Below are 23041 nucleotides of genomic sequence, written 5' to 3'. Positions count from 1 at the left end.
ATTATCAACTCTACTTATCACATTTTGACAACTGTGTAAGAAAAGAAGAAGAAGAAGAAGCGTACGAATGTATGAAAAAAGAAGCAGAATAAAATTTCAAATTATCTGATTATTTTCACTCGTATTGACTCTTGATTTGAGTTTTTTCAAGTTATTATCAACTCTACTTATCACATTTTGACAACTGTGTAAGAAAAGAAGAAGAAGAAGAAGCGTACGAATGTATGAAAAAAGAAGCAGAATATAATTTCAAAGTGTCTGATTAATTTCACTCGTATTGACTGTTGATTTGAGTTTTTTCAAGTTATTATCAACTCTACTTATCACATTTTGAAAAAACTGTGTAAGAAAAAAAGAAGAAGAAGCGTACGAATGTATGAAAAAAGAAGCAGAATAAAATTTCAAATTATCTGATTATTTTCACTCGTATTGACTCTTGATTTGAGTTTTTTCAAGTTATTATCAACTCTACTTATCACATTTTGACAACTGTGTAAGAAAAAAAGAAGAAGAAGAAGCGTACGAATGTATGAAAAAAGAAGCAGAATAAAATTTCAAATTATCTGATTATTTTCACTCGTATTGACTCTTGATTTGAGTTTTTTCAAGTTATTATCAACTCTACTTATCACATTTTGACAACTGTGTAAGAAAAAAAGAAGAAGAAGCGTACGAATGTATGAAAAAAGAAGCAGAATAAAATTTCAAATTATCTGATTATTTTCACTCGTATTGACTCTTGATTTGAGTTTTTTCAAGTTATTATCAACTCTACTTATCACATTTTGACAACTGTGTAAGAAAAGAAGAAGAAGAAGAAGCGTACGAATGTATGAAAAAAGAAGCAGAATAAAATTTCAAAGTGTCTGATTATTTTCACTCGTATTGACTCTTGATTTGAGTTTTTTCAAGTTATTATCAACTCTACTTATCACATTTTGACAACTGTGTAAGAAAAGAAGAAGAAGAAGAAGCGTACGAATGTATGAAAAAAGAAGCAGAATAAAATTTCAAATTATCTGATTATTTTCACTCGTATTGACTCTTGATTTGAGTTTTTTCAAGTTATTATCAACTCTACTTATCACATTTTGACAACTGTGTAAGAAAAAAAGAAGAAGAAGCGTACGAATGTATGAAAAAAGAAGCAGAATAAAATTTCAAAGTGTCTGATTATTTTCACTCGTATTGACTCTTGATTTGAGTTTTTTCAAGTTATTATCAACTCTACTTATCACATTTTGACAACTGTGTAAGAAAAAAAGAAGAAGAAGCGTACGAATGTATGAAAAAAGAAGCAGAATAAAATTTCAAATTATCTGATTATTTTCACTCGTATTGACTCTTGATTTGAGTTTTTTCAAGTTATTATCAACTCTACTTATCACATTTTGACAACTGTGTAAGAAAAAAAGAAGAAGAAGAAGCGTACGAATGTATGAAAAAAGAAGCAGAATAAAATTTCAAATTATCTGATTATTTTCACTCGTATTGACTCTTGATTTGAGTTTTTTCAAGTTATTATCAACTCTACTTATCACATTTTGACAACTGTGTAAGAAAAAAAGAAGAAGAAGCGTACGAATGTATGAAAAAAGAAGCAGAATAAAATTTCAAAGTGTCTGATTATTTTCACTCGTATTGACTGTTGATTTGAGTTTTTTCAAGTTATTATCAACTCTACTTATCACATTTTGAAAAAACTGTGTAAGAAAAAAAGAAGAAGAAGCGTACGAATGTATGAAAAAAGAAGCAGAATGAAATTTCATTCTCATTTGATTTGAATTTCTTCAAGTTATTATCATTTCATTGTTCGATAAAGTGTTTGAACGTGAATAATTAGTTTCCGAAGATTATTTCCCGCGTTTTTTCGAACAGATAATACCCTAATTGAAACTGAAAGGAACCGCAATGTTAGCATTCATTTAAACTATACCAATCCGCTCTCTGCAGATAAATTACCATTCTTGGACACTAATACATCCCATATTTTCACTTAGATTGAGAATAAATTGAGGGTCTCGTTGATTTTGCAGCTTATTAAAGGATTTTATCAAAAAGTAACAATTTTTAATCCTAGAAGAAGCGTCAGTGGTGAAAATAGAAGATGCAGGAGGCTAAATAACTTGATTACAGATGAGATAAAGCCTCTAATACTCTTTGATGTGAGTTATTTAATACCGAAATCTTGTGGGGTAAATACGAGCCATTGATTTTTCGCTAAAGCGTTCTGTATGACTTGGCAACGCTTGATAACGAAGAAGTTTACGAGGAAAGAATTGACGAATCCTTGGGGAATACGAAGATGATCCCAGAAGTACCTGGTATGACCTAGAGATGGGTGAAATATTGGTTTAAACGATGTCGTTCAGCATCGGAAAAAGGATTTAATGTGAAGTTTCATCTCTTCTACTTATATTTACTGAATAACTTCACTTAACTTGAAAAATTACAGAAAATATTGTTAATGATTGTTTTTCATTGAAGCTTTTGTATTTAACGTCAATTTGGTCAATATTGTGAGCTTCAATTTAACACAAAATTAGTTAACTCCATAATGGATAGCAAAATCAACCAAATCTTAAGTAAATTTTGTTCTTTTTTCCATATTCCAATTGTTTTTCAAGAGAATAACCAGTTTTGTGACCAGGCGACATATTTAGTTTAAAAAAAAACGCAAAATTCAACAAGAAAATTTTATTTGTCAGAACCAATTTCGTTTTTTGTATTCTTGTATCATAAAGTAGAGTCTTTCTTTAGCTTTCTCACTAATATTATTATAAATTCTATCTCTAAACTGTGGATTATTGAAATCTATTTCGCTCGAATTTGGAAAAGCTTCTCCTTTTTTACCAAACACTATATTCGGTATAAAATCCAAATCCCATACGAGTACGTGTTCTGATTCAAATTTCAGCTCCTTCAAAAAATCATTATAACCAAAATTACTAGCGTCGCATTTTAATCTTTGTAAATTATTTATAAACTCCGTATGATAAAGACGTAGTAAATCGTCAAAGCTCGTTTTCAAAACTTCCGTTTGGACACTAGTAAATAAGAAATTTAAAATATCGAATCCCGGAGATCCGTAATTATAAAATTGAAAATCGACGAATTTATTCTTAACCGGTTCTCCATTTACATACTTCATCATCGCATTATTAACCCAAAGATCAGAATGAGTGATGGTAGCGAAAGGTTCTCTCTTATTTTCACCAGAAAAATCTGGTTTGAATTCATTCCACATTTTACGAATCTGTAAGAAAAATTATAGTCGTAGAAAAAATATAGTATTCAATACACTATAAAAATTGATGGATAAATCAAAATAAGGTACGTATGAGTTTACACTGAGGCAAATGGATGTTGTTATTTTGGTGTTAATACTAACTATTATTAATAATGATATTTTCAAGCAAATCTAAGCCTACTAAAAACTTTTTCACTAATCCTAATCTCCTGCATTACCTTACTAACAAATACTTGCTTCATAGATGTCTTTGCAATGAATTATAACTTCCTACATCAAATTTTTTGATACATTCCATCTTCTTAGATCAGTTTTTGATGAACTTTGGCCTTATAGATCAGTTTTTGATGAACTTTAGCTTCGTAGATCAGGTTTTCAATCAACTTCAGCCTCTTAAATCCTTTTACAAGTAATAGCAGCCTTCTAGATATTGTATGAACAAATCCTAGCCTCCTACATTAACTTACTACAAAATACTAGCCTCTTAATGGCCTTTACAATGAATTACAGCTTCCTACATCAGTTTTTAAATACAATCCATCTTCTTACATCAGTTTTTGATAAAATTTAGTTTCGGAGATCAGATTTTCATCAACTTCAGCCTCTTAAATCCTTTTACAAGTAATAGCAGCCTCCTAGATATTGTATGAACAAATCCTAGCCTCCTACATTAACTTACTACAAAATACTAGCCTCTTAATAGTCTTTACAATGAATTACAGCTTCCTACTTCAATTTTTAAATACATTCCATCTTCTTACATCAGTTTTTGATAAAATTTAGTTTCGGAGATCAGGTTTTCATCAACTTCAGCCTCTTAAATCCTTTTACAAGTAATAGCAGCCTCCTAGATATTGTATGAAAAAATCCTAGCCTCCTATATTAACTTACTAAAAAATACTAGCCTCTTAATGGTCTTTACAATGAATTAAAGCTTCCTACTTCAATTTTTAAATACATTCCATCTTCTTACATCAGTTTTTGATAAAATTTAGTTTCGGAGATCAGGTTTTCATCAACTTCAGCCTCTTAAATCCTTTTACAAGTAATAGCAGCCTCCTAGATATTGTATGAAAAAATCCTAGCCTCCTATATTAACTTACTAAAAAATACTAGCCTCTTAATGGCCTTTACAATGAATTACAGCTTCCTACTTCAATTTTTAAATACATTCCATCTTCTTACATCAGTTTTTGATAAAATTTAGTTTCGGAGATCAGGTTTTCATCAACTTCAGCCTCTTAAATCCTTTTACAAGTAATAGCAGCCTCCTAGATATTGTATGAACAAATCCTAGCCTCCTACATTAACTTACTACAAAATACTAGCCTCTTAATAGTCTTTACAATGAATTACAGCTTCCTACTTCAATTTTTAAATACATTCCATCTTCTTACATCAGTTTTTGATAAAATTTAGTTTCGGAGATCAGGTTTTCATCAACTTCAGCCTCTTAAATCCTTTTACAAGTAATAGCAGCCTCCTAGATATTGTATGAAAAAATCCTAGCCTCCTATATTAACTTACTAAAAAATACTAGCCTCTTAATGGTCTTTACAATGAATTAAAGCTTCCTACTTCAATTTTTAAATACATTCCATCTTCTTACATCAGTTTTTGATAAAATTTAGTTTCGGAGATCAGGTTTTCATCAACTTCAGCCTCTTAAATCCTTTTACAAGTAATAGCAGCCTCCTAGATATTGTATGAAAAAATCCTAGCCTCCTATATTAACTTACTAAAAAATACTAGCCTCTTAATGGTCTTTACAATGAATTAAAGCTTCCTACTTCAATTTTTAAATACATTCCATCTTCTTACATCAGTTTTTGATAAAATTTAGTTTCGGAGATCAGGTTTTCATCAACTTCAGCCTCTTAAATCCTTTTACAAGTAATAGCAGCCTCCTAGATATTGTATGAAAAAATCCTAGCCTCCTATATTAACTTACTAAAAAATACTAGCCTCTTAATGGTCTTTACAATGAATTAAAGCTTCCTACTTCAATTTTTAAATACATTCCATCTTCTTACATCAGTTTTTGATAAAATTTAGTTTCGAGAATCAGGTTTTCATCAACTTCAGCCTCTTAAATCCTTTAACTACAAGTAATAGCAGCCTCCTAGATATTGTATGAACAAATCCTAGCCTCCTATATTAACTTACTAAAAAATACTAGCCTCTTAATAGTCTTTACAATGAATTACAGCTTCCTACTTCAATTTTTAAATACATTCCATCTTCTTACATCAGTTTTTGATAAAATTTAGTTTCGGAGATCAGGTTTTCATCAACTTCGGCCTCTTAAATCCTTTTACAAGTAATAGCAGCCTCCTAGATATTGTATGAACAAATCCTTGCCTCCTATAACAACTTACTAAAAAATACTAGCCTCTTAATGGTCTTTACAATGAATTACAACTTCCTACATCAGTTTTTAAATACAATCCATCTTCTTACATCAGTTTTTGATAAAATTTAGTTTCGGAGATCAGGTTTTCATCAACTTCGGCCTCTTAAATCCTTTTACAAGTAATAGCAGCCTCCTAGATATTGTATGAACAAATCCTTGCCTCCTATAACAACTTACTAAAAAATACTAGCCTCTTAATGGTCTTTACAATGAATTACAGCTTCTTACTTCAATTTTTAAATACAATCCATCTTCTTACATCAGTTTTTGATAAAATTTAGTTTCGGAGATCAGGTTTTCATCAACTTCAGCCTCTTAAATCCTTTTACAAGTAATAGCAGCCTCCTAGATATTGTATGAACAAATCTTAGCCTCCTATATTAACTTACTAAAAAATACTAGCCTCTTAATGGTCTTTACAATGAATTACAGCTTCTTACTTCAATTTTTAAATACAATCCATCTTCTTACATCAGTTTTTGATAAAATTTAGTTTCGGAGATCAGGTTTTCATCAACTTCGGCCTCTTAAATCCTTTTACAAGTAATAGCAGCCTCCTAGATATTGTATGAACAAATCCTTGCCTCCTATATTAACTTACTAAAAAATACTAGCCTCTTAATGGTCTTTACAATGAATCACAGCTTCCTACTTCAATTTTTAAATACATTCCATCTTCTTACATCAGTTTTTGATAAAATTTAATTTCGGAGATCAGGTTTTCATCAACTTCAGCCTCTTAAATCCTTTCACAAGTAATAGCAGCCTCCTAGATATTGCATGAACAAATCCTAGCTTCCTACATTAACTTACTACAAAATACTAGCCTCTTAATGGCCTTTACAATGAATTACAGCTTCCTACATCAGTTTTTAAATACAATCCATCTTCTTACATCAGTTTTTGATAAAATTTAGTTTCGGAGATCAGGTTTTCATCAACTTCAGCCTCTTACATCCTTTTACAAGTAATAGCAGCCTCCTAGATATTGTATGAACAAATCCTAGCCTCCTACATTAACTTACTAAAAAATACTAGCCTCTTAATGGTCTTTATAATGAATTACAGCTTCCTACTTCAATTTTTAAATACATTCCATCTTCTTACATCAGTTTTTGATTAACTTTGGCCTCGTAGATCTGTTTTTCAATCAATTCCAGCCTCATAGATCCTTTAACAAGTGAAACCAGCCTCTTAGATGTTTTATAAGCAAATTCCAGCCTCCTGTATCATCTTACTAACAAATACTAGCCTCCAAAAGGCAAAGGCCGTTGCATGTGAAGGCAAGGTCAAAGCGTCGGTATTTTAGGATAAATTTCATTGAGCTAAGAAATCAAGTAAAAACGGCCGTATTTGGCTAAACGTAAACTTCCAAATGACATACATTAAGCTGAGTTACAACAAATTTTCCGCTTACTTTTGGTATAAATGGAGCACATTGTTCGGATTCGGAGAAGACTCTCTCCAATACAACAATGAATCCTTTGAGTGGATCATCTTCCGGTAAATCTAAAAAATTATTACATAATGGCCTTATTTCTTCGAAGAAGAATTCTGGTTGTTTTATTTTTAGGGCAACGGCAGTTGATTGGAACTCCGCCAAGTCTTTTAAAACCAACGTAGCTTCTTTTAAATCGTAACCGATGTGTCTGTCCAAATTAGTAAAACCTGGAAAGTTATATTTTGTATTAACAAGCTGATAATAGTAGTCAATGATATATTTTTTCATATTGTTAGTCATAAATTGTTATTTATGATACTTGTTGTTCTAGATGTGAAAGTAGATTGCTCCAATACATTTATTTTCGATGAGAAATGACTTTATGTGATTCAGTTATGTCAAAAAATGAATTGTCCACCTTTTATTTGGATAAAAAAAGAATTTTCGATATTCAGAAAAAGCAAAAAAATAATTTTCCAGATTTAATTGTTGCAAATCGTAGTTCCTCCAGTTTTTATTTGGATGAAAACTGCTTTTCCAAGAATAACTTGAATCAAGAATTGCTTTTCCACTTTATGTGAAGGCTCAAAATGATTTTTCATATTTGATTGTGTCAAAAATGGGTTAAAAATGGTTAAAAAGGGTACACAATAGTTTTTCTACAATCAACAAGGAAAAAAATGGGTTTGTCTATATTCAAAAAATACCTAGGATGACTTTTCTGCATTGAAACATGGCTTTTCTTTGTTAAAAAAATTGCTTCTATATTCGGAAAGGACAAAAAATAGCTTTTCAATATTCAAAAAGAACATAGAATGGCTTTTTGTATACAAGGAAGACAAAGAAAAAGATTTCTCAAGATCAATTTTTATGAAAATGAAGTTTTTTATGTCGAAAAATGGTTTTTCTATGTTCAAAAGGACAGAAAGTGACTTTTCTTCATTTGAAATAGACAAAAAATTACTTCTCTATGTTTAAGAAGGATAATTAAAGGCATGTAATTATTCAAAAATTACAAAAAATGGCTCCGATTCTAATTTGAAAAATAAAAGATAACGTTATAAACTGCTTCTAAAAATGAAATTTGTCCGAAGCTTTTTCAAGAAAAATGGAAAGAAAAATTGCTTTTCCCAATTCATTTTGGTCAAAGAACGGCTCCTTCAATCCTAATTGTATCTAAAAATAAATTTTCCAAAATTATTTTGTTCAGAAACTGCATTTCCATATGTATTTTGGACATGAACGGCCTTTCCAAAAAAAGTGAACAAAAAATGGCTCTCCCTAATTCATTTTGTTCAAAAAACGACACCTTCAATCCCAATTGTATCTAAAAATAACTTTTTCAAAATTATTTTGTTCAGAAACTCCTTTTCTACATCTAATTTGGACTGAAACAGTTTTTCCATAACAAAAAAGTGGGCAAAAAATGGCTTTTTCAAAGTAGTGGACAAAACGGCTCTTTCATTCGTAATTGTATCTAAAAATAACTTTTCCAAAATTATTTTGTTCAGAAACTCCTTTTCTACATCTAATTTGGACTGAAACAGTTTTTCCATAACAAAAAATTGGGCAAAAAATGGCTTTTTCAAAGTAGTGGACAAAACGGCTCTTTCATTCGTAATTGTATCTAAAAATAACTTTTCCAAAATTATTTTGTTCAGAAACTGCTTTCCCACATTGAATTTGAGAAGAAACGGCCTTTCCAAAAAAAGTGGACAAAATTGGCCCTCCCTAATTCATTTTGTTCAAAAAACGACACTTTCAATCCCAATTGTATCTAAAATTAACTTTTTCAAAATGATTTTGTTCAGAAACTCCTTTTCTACATCTAATTTGGACTGAAACAGTTTTTCCATAACAAAAAAGTGGGCAAAAAATGGCTTTTTCAAAGTAGTGGACAAAAAATGGCTTTTTCAAAGTAGTGGACAAAAAATGGCTTTTTCAAAGTAGTGGACAAAAAATGGTTTTTTCTAATACATTTTGAAAAAGAAACGGCTCTTTCATTTCTAATTGTATCTAAAAATACCTTTTCCAGAATTTTTTTGTTCAGAAACTGCTTTTCCATATGTATTTTGGACATGAACGCCCTTCCAAAAAAAGTGGACAAAAAATGGCTCTTCCTAATTCATTTTGTTCAAAAAACGACACCTTCAATCCTAATTGTATCTAAAAAAATAAATTTTCCAAAATTTTTTTGTTCAGAAACTGCTTTTCCATATTGAATTTGGACAGAATCGGCTTTTCCATAACAAAAAAGTGGACAAAAAAAGGTTTTTTCTAATACATTTTGAAAAAGAAACGGCTCTTTCATTTCTAATTGTATCTAAAAATACCTTTTCCAGAATTTTTTTGTTCAGAAACTGCTTTTCCATATGTATTTTGGACATGAACGCCCTTCCAAAAAAAGTGGACAAAAAATGGCTCTTCCTAATTCATTTTGTTCAAAAAACGACACCTTCAATCCTAATTGTATCTAAAAAAATAAATTTTCCAAAATTTTTTTGTTCAGAAACTGCTTTTCCATATTGAATTTGGACAGAATCGGCTTTTCCATAACAAAAAAGTGGACAAAAAAAGGTTTTTCCAAAATAGTGGACAAAAAATGGCAAAATAAAGAGTCTAATTCTAACTGTGACATAAAATACTTTTTCCAAAATGAATTTGTATAGCAACCGCTTTTCCAAATATGACTACAAAAAAACGGCTTTTCCAAAAAATTGTACAAAAAATGACTTTTCCTAACTCATTTTGTACAGAAACTGGTTTTGATCACAAACTGAAATCAAAAGTTTAATGTTTTGCACATCTTCCTATTCCAAAATTCCCACTCACCTGATATTTTCAAATTTTCCATGATCAGAATACCATCCATATCAACTGTACCACTCCCGTTTAAATTCAATCTACCACCATAAAATTTTGGGAAACATGCGATGACATTTTCTACGCCGTTGTCTTTTTGGAATTTCTGAAGTATCGGCACTATTTTCTCATAAAATAACATTTCTGCTTTGAAAGTAACTTGTATGTTGAACATTTCTTGATTATCTTTACTTAGAGGAATCGTTTTTCCTGTTTATAAAAAATTTTCATACTATCATTATCAGATTTATTATCATTATTATTATTATTATTATCACTTTTGATGTTTCTTTTGGCTTTTTTCAATCCAATTTCGAAAAATCAAATAAACAAAACTCATATTTAATGAAGGAACATGGATTATACTTTATTCAATCGAAAGTGGACTATAATCTACGAGGAATGTCCCATAAATACCCGGCCTGACCTAGAGTATTAGAAATTACAAAATCTATTCAGCATATGTTTCAAGTTTGAAGACTCCACGTTGTTTAGTAATAGTGAAGGCCTACTCTGAGTGAGACTATTCCTTCGTTATCAACAACAAAATATTGGGTAGCAAAGTTTAGACGAGACTGATACGACCTGCGAAGGCCAGCATCTCTGTGGTCGATCAGAAATGTACTGGATGATCGTTGACTGCAAGTGCGCGAGCTAGCAGACATAGTAGCCATTGCAAAAAGATTATACATTGCATATCAACTAAAAGTTTGGACAAATTGTGTGCCGCGTCGTGAAGATCTGGGAGAACCGGCTTCAAAGAAAGCAAAGACCGTTCCAACTGCAGGCGCTGGTTTTTTTTCGCATGGTATAATTTTCATTGACTGCTTTGGAAAAGAAAAGCGAAAAAATTAAGTAAAAACGGCCGTATTTGGCTAAGAAAATAGTGACATTACGCCAGCGTACACATTTTTCTTTGGACTGGTACTTCCTGGACCATCCTCTTAATACATACTATATCTCCGAGGACAAAGCAACTATATATCGAATAACCAATAAAACAGCTTAAATATAAATTTTTTATTTTACCTACGGCGTGTAGAACGAATTCCTTTTTAGTTTCTTCGTCTTGTACAGTAACTTGTAATTTGAACATCTCTCCTCCATAATTCTCACCTGGTTGTACTAAACTCCCCGATTTAATATCAGTAATTTTTTTATTTTCACCGATACATTTGTCAAAAATTCCTTCTAATTCTTTCAATTCCATTCTCGAGGTTATTAAATCGAAAAATACTTTTAAAATGATAACATCATCGAGTCGTAATTCATTTAAGTAAACGATTATTATCTAGTATATAAAAAATAGATAATAATCTAAAAATTTGCAAAGATATATTCTCAAAAAGGTTTGTACATTTCTTTAAGGTTTAGCTGGTACATTAGTCCAGAATACTGAACGTTTTGTAGGTTTTTAGTTTAATTAATAAGTTTACTGAAGTTGGTTTTGAAGTCATTTATTCTAAAACACACTACAACAAAAAAATGAAACGGAAAATATTAATGTAAAGTTTTGGTACACGCAAACCAAAAAGGTTCCTGGGAGGTAGACTGCCAGCTGTCCATCCATCTTTTTGGTGGTCGTCCAGGCTCTCTTCTCCCTAACCTAATCCAACCTAACCTTCTTCTTCTTCTTCTTCTTATTCTTATTCATTTTTAAGATCCCCGGATCTGTTTGTTTTGCAAGTTCCTCTGTATCAGTTCCTGGGAGGTAGACTGCCAGCTGTCCATCCATCTTTTTGGTGGTCGTCCGGGCTCTCTTCTCCCTAACCTAATCCAACCTAACCTTCTTCTTCTTCTTCTTCTTCTTCTTCTTCTTCTTCTTACTCTTATTCATTTTTAAGATCCCAGGATCTGTTAGTTTTGCAGGTTCCTCTGTATCAGTTCCTGGGAGGTAGACTGCCAGCTGTCCATCCATCTTTTTGGTGGTCGTCCGGGCTCTCTTCTCCCTAACCTAATCCAACCTAACCTTCTTCTTCTTCTTCTTCTTATTCTTATTCATTTTTAAGATCCCCGGATCTGTTTGTTTTGCAAGTTCCTCTGTATCAGTTCCTGGGAGGTAGACTGCCAGCTGTCCATCCATCTTTTTGGTGGTCGTCCGTGCTCTCTTCTCCCTAACCTAATCCAACCTAACCTTCTTCTTCTTACTCTTATTCATTTTTAAGATCCCAGGATCTGTTAGTTTTGCAGGTTCCTCTGTATCAGTTCCTGGGAGGTAGACTGCCAGCTGTCCATCCATCTTTTTGGTGGTCGTCCGTGCTCTCTTCTCCCTAACCTAATCCAACCTAACCTTCTTCTTCTTACTCTTATTCATTTTTAAGATCCCAGGATCTGTTAGTTTTGCAGGTTCCTCTGTATCAGTTCCTGGGAGGTAGACTGCCAGCTGTCCATCCATCTTTTTGGTGGTCGTCCAGGCTCTCTTCTCCCTAACCTAATCCAACCTAACCTTCTTCTTCTTCTTCTTCTTATTCTTATTCATTTTTAAGATCCCCGGATCTGTTTGTTTTGCAAGTTCCTCTGTATCAGTTCCTGGGAGGTAGACTGCCAGCTGTCCATCCATCTTTTTGGTGGTCGTCCGTGCTCTCTTCTCCCTAACCTAATCCAACCTAACCTTCTTCTTCTTCTTCTTCTTCTTCTTCTTCTTCTTCTTCTTCTTCTTCTTCTTCTTCTTCTTCTTCTTCTTACTCTTATTCATTTTTAAGATCCCAGGATCTGTTAGTTTTGCAAGTTCCTCTGTATCAGTTCCTGGGAGGTAGACTGCCAGCTGTCCATCCATCTTTTTGGTGGTCGTCCGTGCTCTCTTCTCCCTAACCTAATCCAACCTAACCTTCTTCTTCTTACTCTTATTCATTTTTAAGATCCCAGGATCTGTTAGTTTTGCAGGTTCCTCTGTATCAGTTCCTGGGAGGTAGACTGCCAGCTGTCCATCCATCTTTTTGGTGGTCGTCCAGGCTCTCTTCTCCCTAACCTAATCCAACCTAACCTTCTTCTTCTTCTTCTTCTTATTCTTATTCATTTTTAAGATCCCCGGATCTGTTTGTTTTGCAAGTTCTTCTGTATCAGTTCCTAGGAGGTAGACTGCCAGCTGTCCATCCATCTTTTTGGTGGTCGTCCGGGCTCTCTTCTCCCTAACCTAATCCAACCTAACCTTCTTCTTCTTCTTCTTCTTCTTCTTCTTCTTACTCTTATCCATTTTTAAGATCCCAGGATCTGTTAGTTTTGCAAGTTCCTCTGTATCAGTTCCTGGGAGGTAGACTGCCAGCTGTCCATCCATCTTTTTGGTGGTCGTCCGTGCTCTCTTCTCCCTAACCTAATCCAACCTAACCTTCTTCTTCTTACTCTTATTCATTTTTAAGATCCCAGGATCTGTTAGTTTTGCAAGTTCCTCTGTATCAGTTCCTGGGAGGTAGACTGCCAGCTGTCCATCCATCTTTTTGGTGGTCGTCCGGGCTCTCTTTTCCCTAACCTAATTCAACCTAGCCTAACCTTCTTCTTCTTCCTATTCATTTTCAAGATCCCATGATTTGTTAGTTTTGCAGGTTCCTCTGTATCAGTTCCTGCCATCTGTCCATCCATCTCTTTGGTGGTTCTCTTTTCCCTATTGGTTTCCCTTGAAGTAGGATGCGTAGTAGTCTATTTTCTTCCATTCTTCTCACGTGGACGTACCAGTATCTTTTCCTTTGTTAACAACAACAATAACAAGTTAAAACTTATGGATCTAATAGATTGTACCATATTACAGGGGATAGTCCTATCAACAAATATTTCGGTGTCGAAGCTCTACAAATAACGTTGGAAGGGATTCTGTCTTCTTTCATAAGGTTCTGTCATATGTTGCATCCTCGAAGGATCAAATTTACATTCGATACTCTTTGCACAACAATTCTCTGAATTTTAGTGTGTTCATGTCCTGCTTCAGTGCCTGCACTAACCAAAATCATACGATGATTTTTACTAGTAGGTTTTAAGAAAGCGAAAATAAAGTATTTCTTGGTTAGGTTTAAATACAAAAAAATCGATAAATTTGTGATAATTTTGAAGAAATCGATTAATTTAAGTCAAAAATCTATACACATCAAAGAATTTCGAAAAAATCGATGAATTCACGACAAAATAATGGTTTAGATACAAAAAAGTCAATAAATTTGTAAGAATTTTGAAAAATATTATATAAATATTTGAAAATTGGAAAAAAATTCATAAATTTCAAATAATCAACGATAAAACTCAAAGAATTTTCGAAATGATTATCTAAATCAAAATAATTTAGAAAAAAATCGTTGAAATCGAAATAAAAATCGATAAAGTTGTAAGAATTTTGAGGAAATCGATTAATTTAAGTCAAAAATCGATAAATATCAAATAATTTCGAAAAAATCGATTAATTGAGTAAAAATCGATTAACATTAAAGAATTTTGAAAAAATTGATAAATTAATAATAAAAATCAATAGATATCAAAAATTTTCCAAATAACCTGCTTAGATACAAAAAATTGATAAACTTGTAAGAATTTTGAAAAATATTATTCAAGTATTCAAAAATTGGAAAAAAATCCATAAATTTAAAATAATCGACGATAAATATCAAAGAATTTCGAAAAAATCGATCAATTCATGACGAAAATCTATATAAATTAAGGAATTTTGAAAAAATTGATAAATTAATAATGAAAATCAATAGTTATCGAAAAATTTCCAAAATAATTGTTTAGATACAAAAAAATCGATAAATTTGTAAGAATTTTGAAAAATATTATATAAATATTTGAAAATTGGAAAAAAATTCATAAATTTCAAATAATCAACGATAAAACTCAAAGAATTTTCGAAATGATTATCTAAATCAAAATAATTTAGAAAAATATCGTTGAAATCGAAATAAAAATCGATAAATTTGTAAGAATTTTGAGGAAATCGATTAATTTAAGTCAAAAATCGATAAAAATCAAATAACTTCGAAAAAATCGATGAACATTAAAGAATTTAGAAAAAATTGATAAATTAATAAAGAAAATCAATAGATATCGAACATTTTCCAAAATAATTGTTTAGATACAAAAAAATCAATAAATTTGTAAGAATTTTGAAAAATATTATATTAAAATTTGAAAATTGAAAAAAAATTCATAAATTTCGAATAATCAACGGTAAAACTCAAAGAATTTTCGAAATAATTATCTAAATAAAAATTATTTAGAAACAAATCGTTGAAATCGAAATAAAAATCGATAAATTTGTAAGAATTTTGAGGAAATCGATTAATTTAAGTCAAAAATCGATAAAAATCAAATAACTTCGAAAAAATCGATTAATTGAGTTAAAAATCGATGAACATTGAAGAATTTTGAAAAAATCGATAAATCCACGATGAAAATCTATAGATATTAGAGAATTTAGAAAAAATTGATAAACTAATAATGAAAATCAATACATATCGAAAATTTTCCAACAAACCTGCTTAGATACAAAAAATCGATATCTTTGTAAGAATTTTGAAAAATATTATTTAAATATCTGAAAATTGGAAAAAAATCCATAAATTTCAAATTTTAATTCAAAATAATTGACGATAAATATCAAAGAATTTCGAAAAAATCGATCAATTCATGACGAAAATTCATAGAAATCAGGGAATTTTGAAAAAATTGATAAATTAATAAAAAAAAATCAATAGATATCGAAAATTTTCTAAAATAATTGCTTAGATACCAAAAAATCGATAAATTTTGAAATAATCAACGATAAAACTCAAAGAATTTTCGAAATAATTATCTAAATCAAAATAATTTAGAAAAAAATCGTTGAAATCGAAATAAAAATCGATAAACTTATAAGGATTTTGAAATCGATTAATATAAGTCAAAAATAGATAAATATCAAAGATTTTCGAAAAAATCGATTAATTTAGATAAAAATCGATAAACATTGAAGAATTTCGAAAAACTCGATCAATTCGTGACGAAAATCTATAGATATTAAAGAGTTTTGAAAAAATTGAAAAATTAATAATGAAAATCAATAGATATGGAAAAGTTTTCAAAATAAATGTTTAGATATAAAAAAAATCGATAAATTTGTAAGAATTTTGAAAAATATTATTCAAGTATTCAAAAATTGGAAAAAAACCATAAATTCAAAATAATCAACAATAAATTTCAAAGAATTTTCGACATAATTTTGTAAATCAAAATAATTTAGAAAAATATCGTTGAAATCGAAATAAAAATCGATAAACTTATAAGGATTTTGAAATCGATTAATATAAGTCAAAAATAGATAAATATCAAAGATTTTCGAAAAAATCGATTAATTTAGATAAAAATCGATAAACATTGAAGAATTTCGAAAAACTCGATCAATTCCTGACGAAAATCTATAGATATTAAAGAGTTTTGAAAAAATTGAAAAATTAATAATGAAAATCAATAGATATGGAAAAGTTTTCAAAATAAATGTTTAGATATAAAAAAAATCGATAAATTTGTAAGAATTTTGAAAAATATTATTCAAGTATTCAAAAATTGGAAAAAAACCATAAATTCAAAATAATCAACAATAAATTTCAAAGAATTTTCGACATAATTTTGTAAATCAAAATAATTTAGAAAAATATCGTTGAAATCGAAATAAAAATCGATAAACTTATAAGGATTTTGAAATCGATTAATATAAGTCAAAAATAGATAAATATCAAAGATTTTCGAAAAAATCGATTAATTTAGATAAAAATCGATAAACATTGAAGAATTTCGAAAAACTCGATCAATTCGTGACGAAAATCTATAGATATTAAAGAGTTTTGAAAAAATTGAAAAATTAATAATGAAAATCAATAGATATGGAAAAGTTTTCAAAATAAATGTTTAGATATAAAAAAAATCGATAAATTTGTAAGAATTTTGAAAAATATTATTCAAGTATTCAAAAATTGGAAAAAAACCATAAATTCAAAATAATCAACAATAAATTTCAAAGAATTTTCGACATAATTTTGTAAATCAAAATAATTTAGAAAAATATCGTTGAAATCGAAATAAAAATCGATAAACTTATAAGGATTTTGAAATCGATTAATATAAGTCAAAAATAGATAAATATCAAAGATTTTCGAAAAAATCGATTAATTTAGATAAAAATCGATAAACATTGAAGAATTTCGAAAAACTCGATCAATTCGTGACGAAAATCTATAGATATTAAAGAGTTTTGAAAAAATTGAAAAATTAATAATGAAAATCAATAGATATGGAAAAGTTTTCAAAATAAATGTTTAGATATAAAAAAATCGATAAATTTGTAAGAATTTTGAAAAATATTATTCAAGTATTCAAAAATTGGAAAAAAACCATAAATTCAAAATAATCAACAATAAATTTCAAAGAATTTTCGACATAATTTTGTAAATCAAAATAATTTAGAAAAATATCGTTGAAATCGAAATAAAAATCGATAAACTTATAAGGATTTTGAAATCGATTAATATAAGTCAAAAATAGATAAATATCAAAGATTTTCGAAAAAATCGATTAATTTAGATAAAAATCGATAAACATTGAAGAATTTCGAAAAACTCGATCAATTCGTGACGAAAATCTATAGATATTAAAGAGTTTTGAAAAAATTGAAAAATTAATAATGAAAATCAATAGATATGGAAAAGTTTTCAAAATAAATGTTTAGATATAAAAAAAATCGATAAATTTGTAAGAATTTTGAAAAATATTATTCAAGTATTCAAAAATTGGAAAAAAACCATAAATTCAAAATAATCAACAATAAATTTCAAAGAATTTTCGACATAATTTTGTAAAACAAAATAATTTAGAAAAATATCGTTGAAATCGAAATAAAAATCGATAAGTTTAAGACAAAAATCCTTAAATATCAGAAAATTTGTTCCAAATGCAAGTTTGCTGCAAAGTTCATTCCTCGGCTTCTGTATGACGCTCAGAAAGAAGATCGAACCAAAACATGTCGTACTTTGAGAAAACAGCTTGAAACTGATCCATATTTTCTGGTAATGATCATTACCGTTGACGACACCTCTTGGCCCACAAAAAAATGTCATTAAGAAGTTTACCTAACAGTGTGATGATGCACTTGCACGCAAGTCATTATCAAAGTATTTTTCAAGCAACTACCGCCATCTCTAGTTCAGACCTGGGATGATCTTAGTTAGATTCTCCCAAAACACAGCGCGACCTTTTTTAGACGGTATTCTTTAAGATAATTCGAAATAAAATATTTGATAGCTTTATTGAAAGCTTTTTTTAAAAAAAATCTATTTTCTAATCTAACCTAAGAATTTAGTCCCTACTACTATCAAATTACGTTGAAATGGTACAAAAAGTCGTAAATACCTTTATTTTATGTGAATATTGAACAATGAATAGCAAAAATTTGATAATAATCATTTCAAACGCAAAATCTAACTTAATATCTACTAAGATCTCTTGAATATTAAATAGTATTTAATTAGAATATCTCAATGACGTTCGGGATGATATATTATTTAACTAAAATATCATAACAAAAATAAACATCCATTAAAATTAATTATTATTAAATATTTGATATAACCTTAAACAGAAAGATACTTACCACTCTAATGGTATATATAAGATGACAAAATAACTATAATTGTTTAACCAAGAAGCAGCCGCTGGATGTAGTGAATTCGATCATGCTCTTTGCAGTAGAGGTCCGAAAAAACACATTCAAAGTAGAAGGCGAAACGTGGTTGAGGATAGAACAGTATCTGGAGGTCTTGGGATTCTTTTTCAGCATACTAGTAAAGAATTTTTGACAAACATCAGACCACGGAAAGGATTTGAAGAAGTATCTACGACTGAGTATCATATGGAGACTAAGGGGAAGGGTAAGGCATCAATGGACACTTGAAGACTTTAGGTTTAGCAAAAACTGCGACGTACGAATTCTGTTACGTAGAAGAATCCACATTTTTTTGAAGTTTGGGAGACTACAGACCTCTTGGAACAACTCTATCAATTAGAACCATTCCATATTCTAAGATCGCTTCGATTACTCAACTATCGATCGGAATAATAAAATTTTCCAATAATTTTTGAAGTATCAAGAGTTTTAAATTAATTTTCTTATAAAATAACCACTCTATCAACAATAACGTTCGCCAATAAATTTAATATAATTCATACGACGTATATAGTGACATCTAAGACATTCATGTCAAAGATACGGCCCACGGGCCGCTTCCGGCCCCTATGTTTTGATCTCGATGCAACTATTTTCATTTTTTGTTAAATTTCAAACCGAAACAATTTTCGTTTCACGAAACGGCTTCCGTCCTCGTGTAGGGCATAAAATATCCTATGAATTTGGTCTTTACGATTTTTTTGTGCGAGTACGTTAGAAAAAGTTATAAGCAAAAATACCATCGGATTTTAGTGGTTTCAAAAGTGCTCGCGAGCTGGTCAGAAATTTAGGAAAGCGATTGTCACCCCTACTTTTTTTTTAATTTTCTCTTTATAAACTTACTTCCCCGGACTATTACATAAATTAGTTTATGCGTAGTATTCGTCGTGGAAAGTTATTGGGAACCTTTTCAAACTAAATGCTTGTTAAAGGTAATCATCTTTCGCGATTATATAATTGAAATTTGAAATAATTTCTAACAATAGATAAGCGGTAATCTAAATGCAACTGATAAGAATAGTATGAATTGTTTGTTCTAGATAGACGTTACGAAATAGAAATTTATAAGGCGTATAAACCAAAAGTGTTTGTGATTTAATCAATGATATGGAGAAAATACTTAATTTCGACGAACTTATCAGCAATCATATTGGTAGTAATAGAACAATAAAAGGCGTTAAAGCGTCCAATTTACTAAACGTTGGCGAAAATTATATGAGCGATATACTTAGAATTCATCTTACACTGAGAAACGATACAACTGAAGAGGAAGAAAATAAATATTTAATTGCTAAATTAACTATCGAAAATCCTTTGATAGCCGATGGAACTACAGCAAAATTAACCAAAAACGAATATTTATTTTATAAACAAATACTACCAGCTATACAAGATTTTGAAAACAACCACTCGTTACCGGTGTCGAATTTTTTTCCGAAATTCATCGCTGGTAGATTGAATTTGAATGGAACTGATCTACCTGATCAAAACGCACTTTTAATTCTAGAAGATTTGACCTCAGAAGGTTCGTAAATAGCTTTTTAATTACTAATAGCTTTAATTATACGAAGGTTATACGATAAATTAGTCTCATCGCGTGTAGTACATTTTGATCGCGTGATTCCTTCAAAGCAAAGTTTCTACGTCGACGAAATATGATTCTAGAAAAGTGTCCAAGAGAAAGACCATCATTTCGACTAGAGATTAAAGAAATAATGGCCTCATTAGGACGAAGAAGAATAAACTGATTGTTTATCGAGTTCACGCACCAGCTCTTCTCGCTGAAATTAGAGTCTAGTAAAGGTGTCATTGTCGTTACTGAGCTCTACTTTGAAAAAAACGTATTTTTCAGATAAGTTAAAGAAGTTGGAGCTTCAATGATTCGAGTATATCGAGTAAATCGACACTTTTCCTAAATGTTTGTTATTCTTTTGTAAAATAAGTGTTAATCGGACACTCCTCGTATATAAAGCTTCGCTATAGCTCTTCAATGTTGAGTATTTATCTATTCAATTCATAAATTCAATACAGATTTCACTATTAACACGTTTCGCGCCAATTAAGAAAGGCAAACGTTGTTAAAAATATGTTAATAGGTTATTTTTTATAGAGGTCACCCTGTATATTTCTAATCGACTACAAATAGTGCGAATTATTTGTTTTGTAAATCTAACAAGAATTCGTATTATTAGAAAGTGACGTTAATTTATGTATAACAAATTATATACACAACTTTGTGTTTCATATAATTGATGCCTGAAGATATTTCGTCTTAGTTTTGTATATGTATAACAAGTATTTTTTAGTATATAACTCAAACAGTAATAATTATAACTTGTCAACGTTATTGATTTTTCCCAAGACGATCCTGGAATTTCTATAGCTAATTAAAGATTACGATCTATTTGACAAGTCATAAAAAAGAAGAACTGACATTTGTTAGTAACCACATGATTTCCTTCCCTAGAGAATCTACGTATGGTAGTTGTATCTAAAATTCCTCACCTCTTATAAATCAATTTGTATTATAAACAACAGAAATATTAATAACTTGGCAACGTTACCGATTATTTTTTTCCTTATACTACCACCTGTTCATAGATAAAACTTGTTTCTTATATTTTAATGTATAATATATTTGTTTTTTTAAGGATTCAAATCTGGAGATCGACACGTTGGATTTGATTTAAACGCAACTAAACTAATACTGAACGATTTAGCGAAATTTCATGCGATACCACTAGCAATGAGACTACTGAACCCCCAACAATACGAAACCCAAATTAAAAAACATTGCACTGGTTTAATCTCGAATACATGTGCCGGACCACTTCAAACTTCACTTCTCATGGAAAATATAATAACGATGTACAAAAATTATCAACACATTCAACCGAAATATAAAATATTCGCTACAAAGCTTCAAAAAATGCTCGAAGAGAATCCGAAACGCATATGGGGAGCGAAAGTCATCGACGATTTCGAAACGCTGATTCACTGCGATCTATGGACTAACAACATACTATTAAAACACAATGATGGAACTGCTATAAAAAGTGTCTTTCTCGATTTCCAAATGGTGGAAACAAATTCTTGTATTTGCGATTTAATCTTCTTTCTTGTTACCAGTGTTGAGTTGACGTGCTTAAAAAACAATTTCGACACGTTGATTCGTTTTTATTATGATGGATTGAGCTTGAATTTAGATAAACTGCAGTGTTTGAAACGGGAACATAGTTACGAGAAATTTCAAGAAGCGTTGAGAAAAGGGTCGTATTCGCCGATATTCCAATGCGTGTTTATGTTATTAACGGTAATAACTGCTCAAAAAGGTCAACATTTCGATCAATTTAATATAAGGGATATTCCAGTGGAAGACGTTCCGGAAATTGCGAAAAATAGGTTATGTTTCTTGTTACAAGAAGCGTTTCAACGAGGTTGGTTAGACGCATAACATAAATAAAAAACAAATTAGAAAAATGTATATTGGTTAAGTCTGAATAAATGTATTTAAAAATTCATCGTCATCATAAAAATTCACTTATACTTGTATATGCTCTCCAATTACCACAGATAGAATGAAGTGCAATTTAACAACATTTTAGGCATTAATACTGTGACTTCTATAGGACGGGACTGGCCAAGTTCGCGATCGTGGAAAGGCCCTAAATAATGTACAAAAAAAATGTCTTGTTAGAAGTTATTGTGTGTGATTTGGATGAAATGTTTCTCCCATCAAATTGTTGATGTAGAATTCTTAATTAGTAGGACTGTGTAAATTAAAGTAAATTCTTCAATTTTCTAACTGTTTTGGAAGAAAAATCGAATGGAAGTTTTGAAAGCAATTCAGGATTCATAACTAGATAAATCAATGGTCATTACAGTATTTGGAATGTTAATAATTAGAACTGTATGAAACAACTTTGATTCGAAACGACCTTTATTGATTAAAAGTGATTTTTGTATAAACCAATTGATACAAGTGGTTTTTCAAATAAAATTGAAGTCCAACTTGATTTTTTTCAATTTTGTCTATACTTAGTTCAGTTTTTCAAACATATTTCTAGTTTTTCAATGACATTCTCTATAAACAATGATGTTCTTCATTCAATTTAAACGTTACAAGAAAATTATGAGAGATAATTATAATCTGTTCATCCCAAATGTCCCATTTCTTTTTTAGACAATATGTACTTTAAATTTTAATATTGACATAAATAATTACAATAATGATAAACAACTTTGCTTTGAAACGGCCTTATCAAGTTGCTAATACGTGATTTTTATAAAAACCAATGATTACAAGTGGTTTTACAAGAAAAATTGAGGCTAAACTTGATTTTTTTCAATTTTTTCTGTGTTTTGGACAGTTTTCCAAACAAATTTCCAGTTATACATTGA

General features: G+C 30.1%; 3 protein-coding genes across 4 annotated transcripts in view; 2 read left to right on the top strand and 1 right to left on the bottom strand.

Annotated features, from left to right (window-relative positions):
• The window catches only part of LOC130894451 (uncharacterized), a 692198-nt gene that overhangs the window by 612021 nt on the left and 57136 nt on the right, over positions 1-23041 (top strand). The window lies entirely within an intron of this gene.
• Positions 2683-11243, bottom strand: LOC130894443 (uncharacterized). Its single transcript, XM_057801294.1, has 4 exons — positions 10996-11243; positions 9937-10176; positions 7081-7331; positions 2683-3256 (listed from the first exon to the last, which is right to left on the bottom strand). Exons 1-4 carry the CDS (start codon positions 11174-11176, stop codon positions 2705-2707), a joined length of 1224 nt encoding a protein of 407 aa, XP_057657277.1. The 5' UTR covers positions 11177-11243; the 3' UTR covers positions 2683-2704.
• Positions 18610-22440, top strand: LOC130894445 (uncharacterized). 2 transcript variants are annotated; one of them, XM_057801300.1, is made up of 3 exons: positions 18610-18845; positions 19681-20165; positions 21292-22440. In XM_057801300.1, the coding sequence occupies exons 2-3, from the start codon at positions 19748-19750 to the stop codon at positions 22092-22094; spliced, it is 1221 nt and encodes a 406-aa protein (XP_057657283.1). In that variant the 5' UTR covers positions 18610-18845; positions 19681-19747; the 3' UTR covers positions 22095-22440. The 2 variants fall into 2 exon arrangements, with proteins under 2 accessions (XP_057657283.1, XP_057657282.1); XM_057801299.1 differs by having other exon boundaries at positions 18610-19572.

Source organism: Diorhabda carinulata, chromosome 5, assembly GCF_026250575.1.
Source record: "Diorhabda carinulata isolate Delta chromosome 5, icDioCari1.1, whole genome shotgun sequence".
Taxonomy (NCBI): Eukaryota; Metazoa; Arthropoda; class Insecta; order Coleoptera; family Chrysomelidae; genus Diorhabda; species Diorhabda carinulata.
The sequence above is the reverse complement of the archived record's forward strand: the minus strand, read 5'-3'. Positions and strand labels throughout refer to the sequence as shown.

Excerpts from the sequence above, each read along its gene's own strand:
- LOC130894443 (XM_057801294.1), bottom strand. The coding sequence starts at position 11,176 with ATGGAATTGAAAGAATTAGAAGGAATTTTTGACAAATGTATCGGTGAA. Across the intron at positions 7,332-9,936 it reads GGAAAATTTGAAAATATCAG|GTTTTACTAATTTGGACAGA; the intron begins GTGAGTGGGAAT and ends ATAACTTTCCAG. Across the intron at positions 3,257-7,080 it reads GTGCTCCATTTATACCAAAA|ATTCGTAAAATGTGGAATGA; the intron begins GTAAGCGGAAAA and ends TTTTTCTTACAG.
- LOC130894445 (XM_057801300.1), top strand. The coding sequence starts at position 19,748 with ATGGAGAAAATACTTAATTTCGACGAACTTATCAGCAATCATATTGGT. Across the intron at positions 20,166-21,291 it reads AGAAGATTTGACCTCAGAAG|GATTCAAATCTGGAGATCGA; the intron begins GTTCGTAAATAG and ends TGTTTTTTTAAG.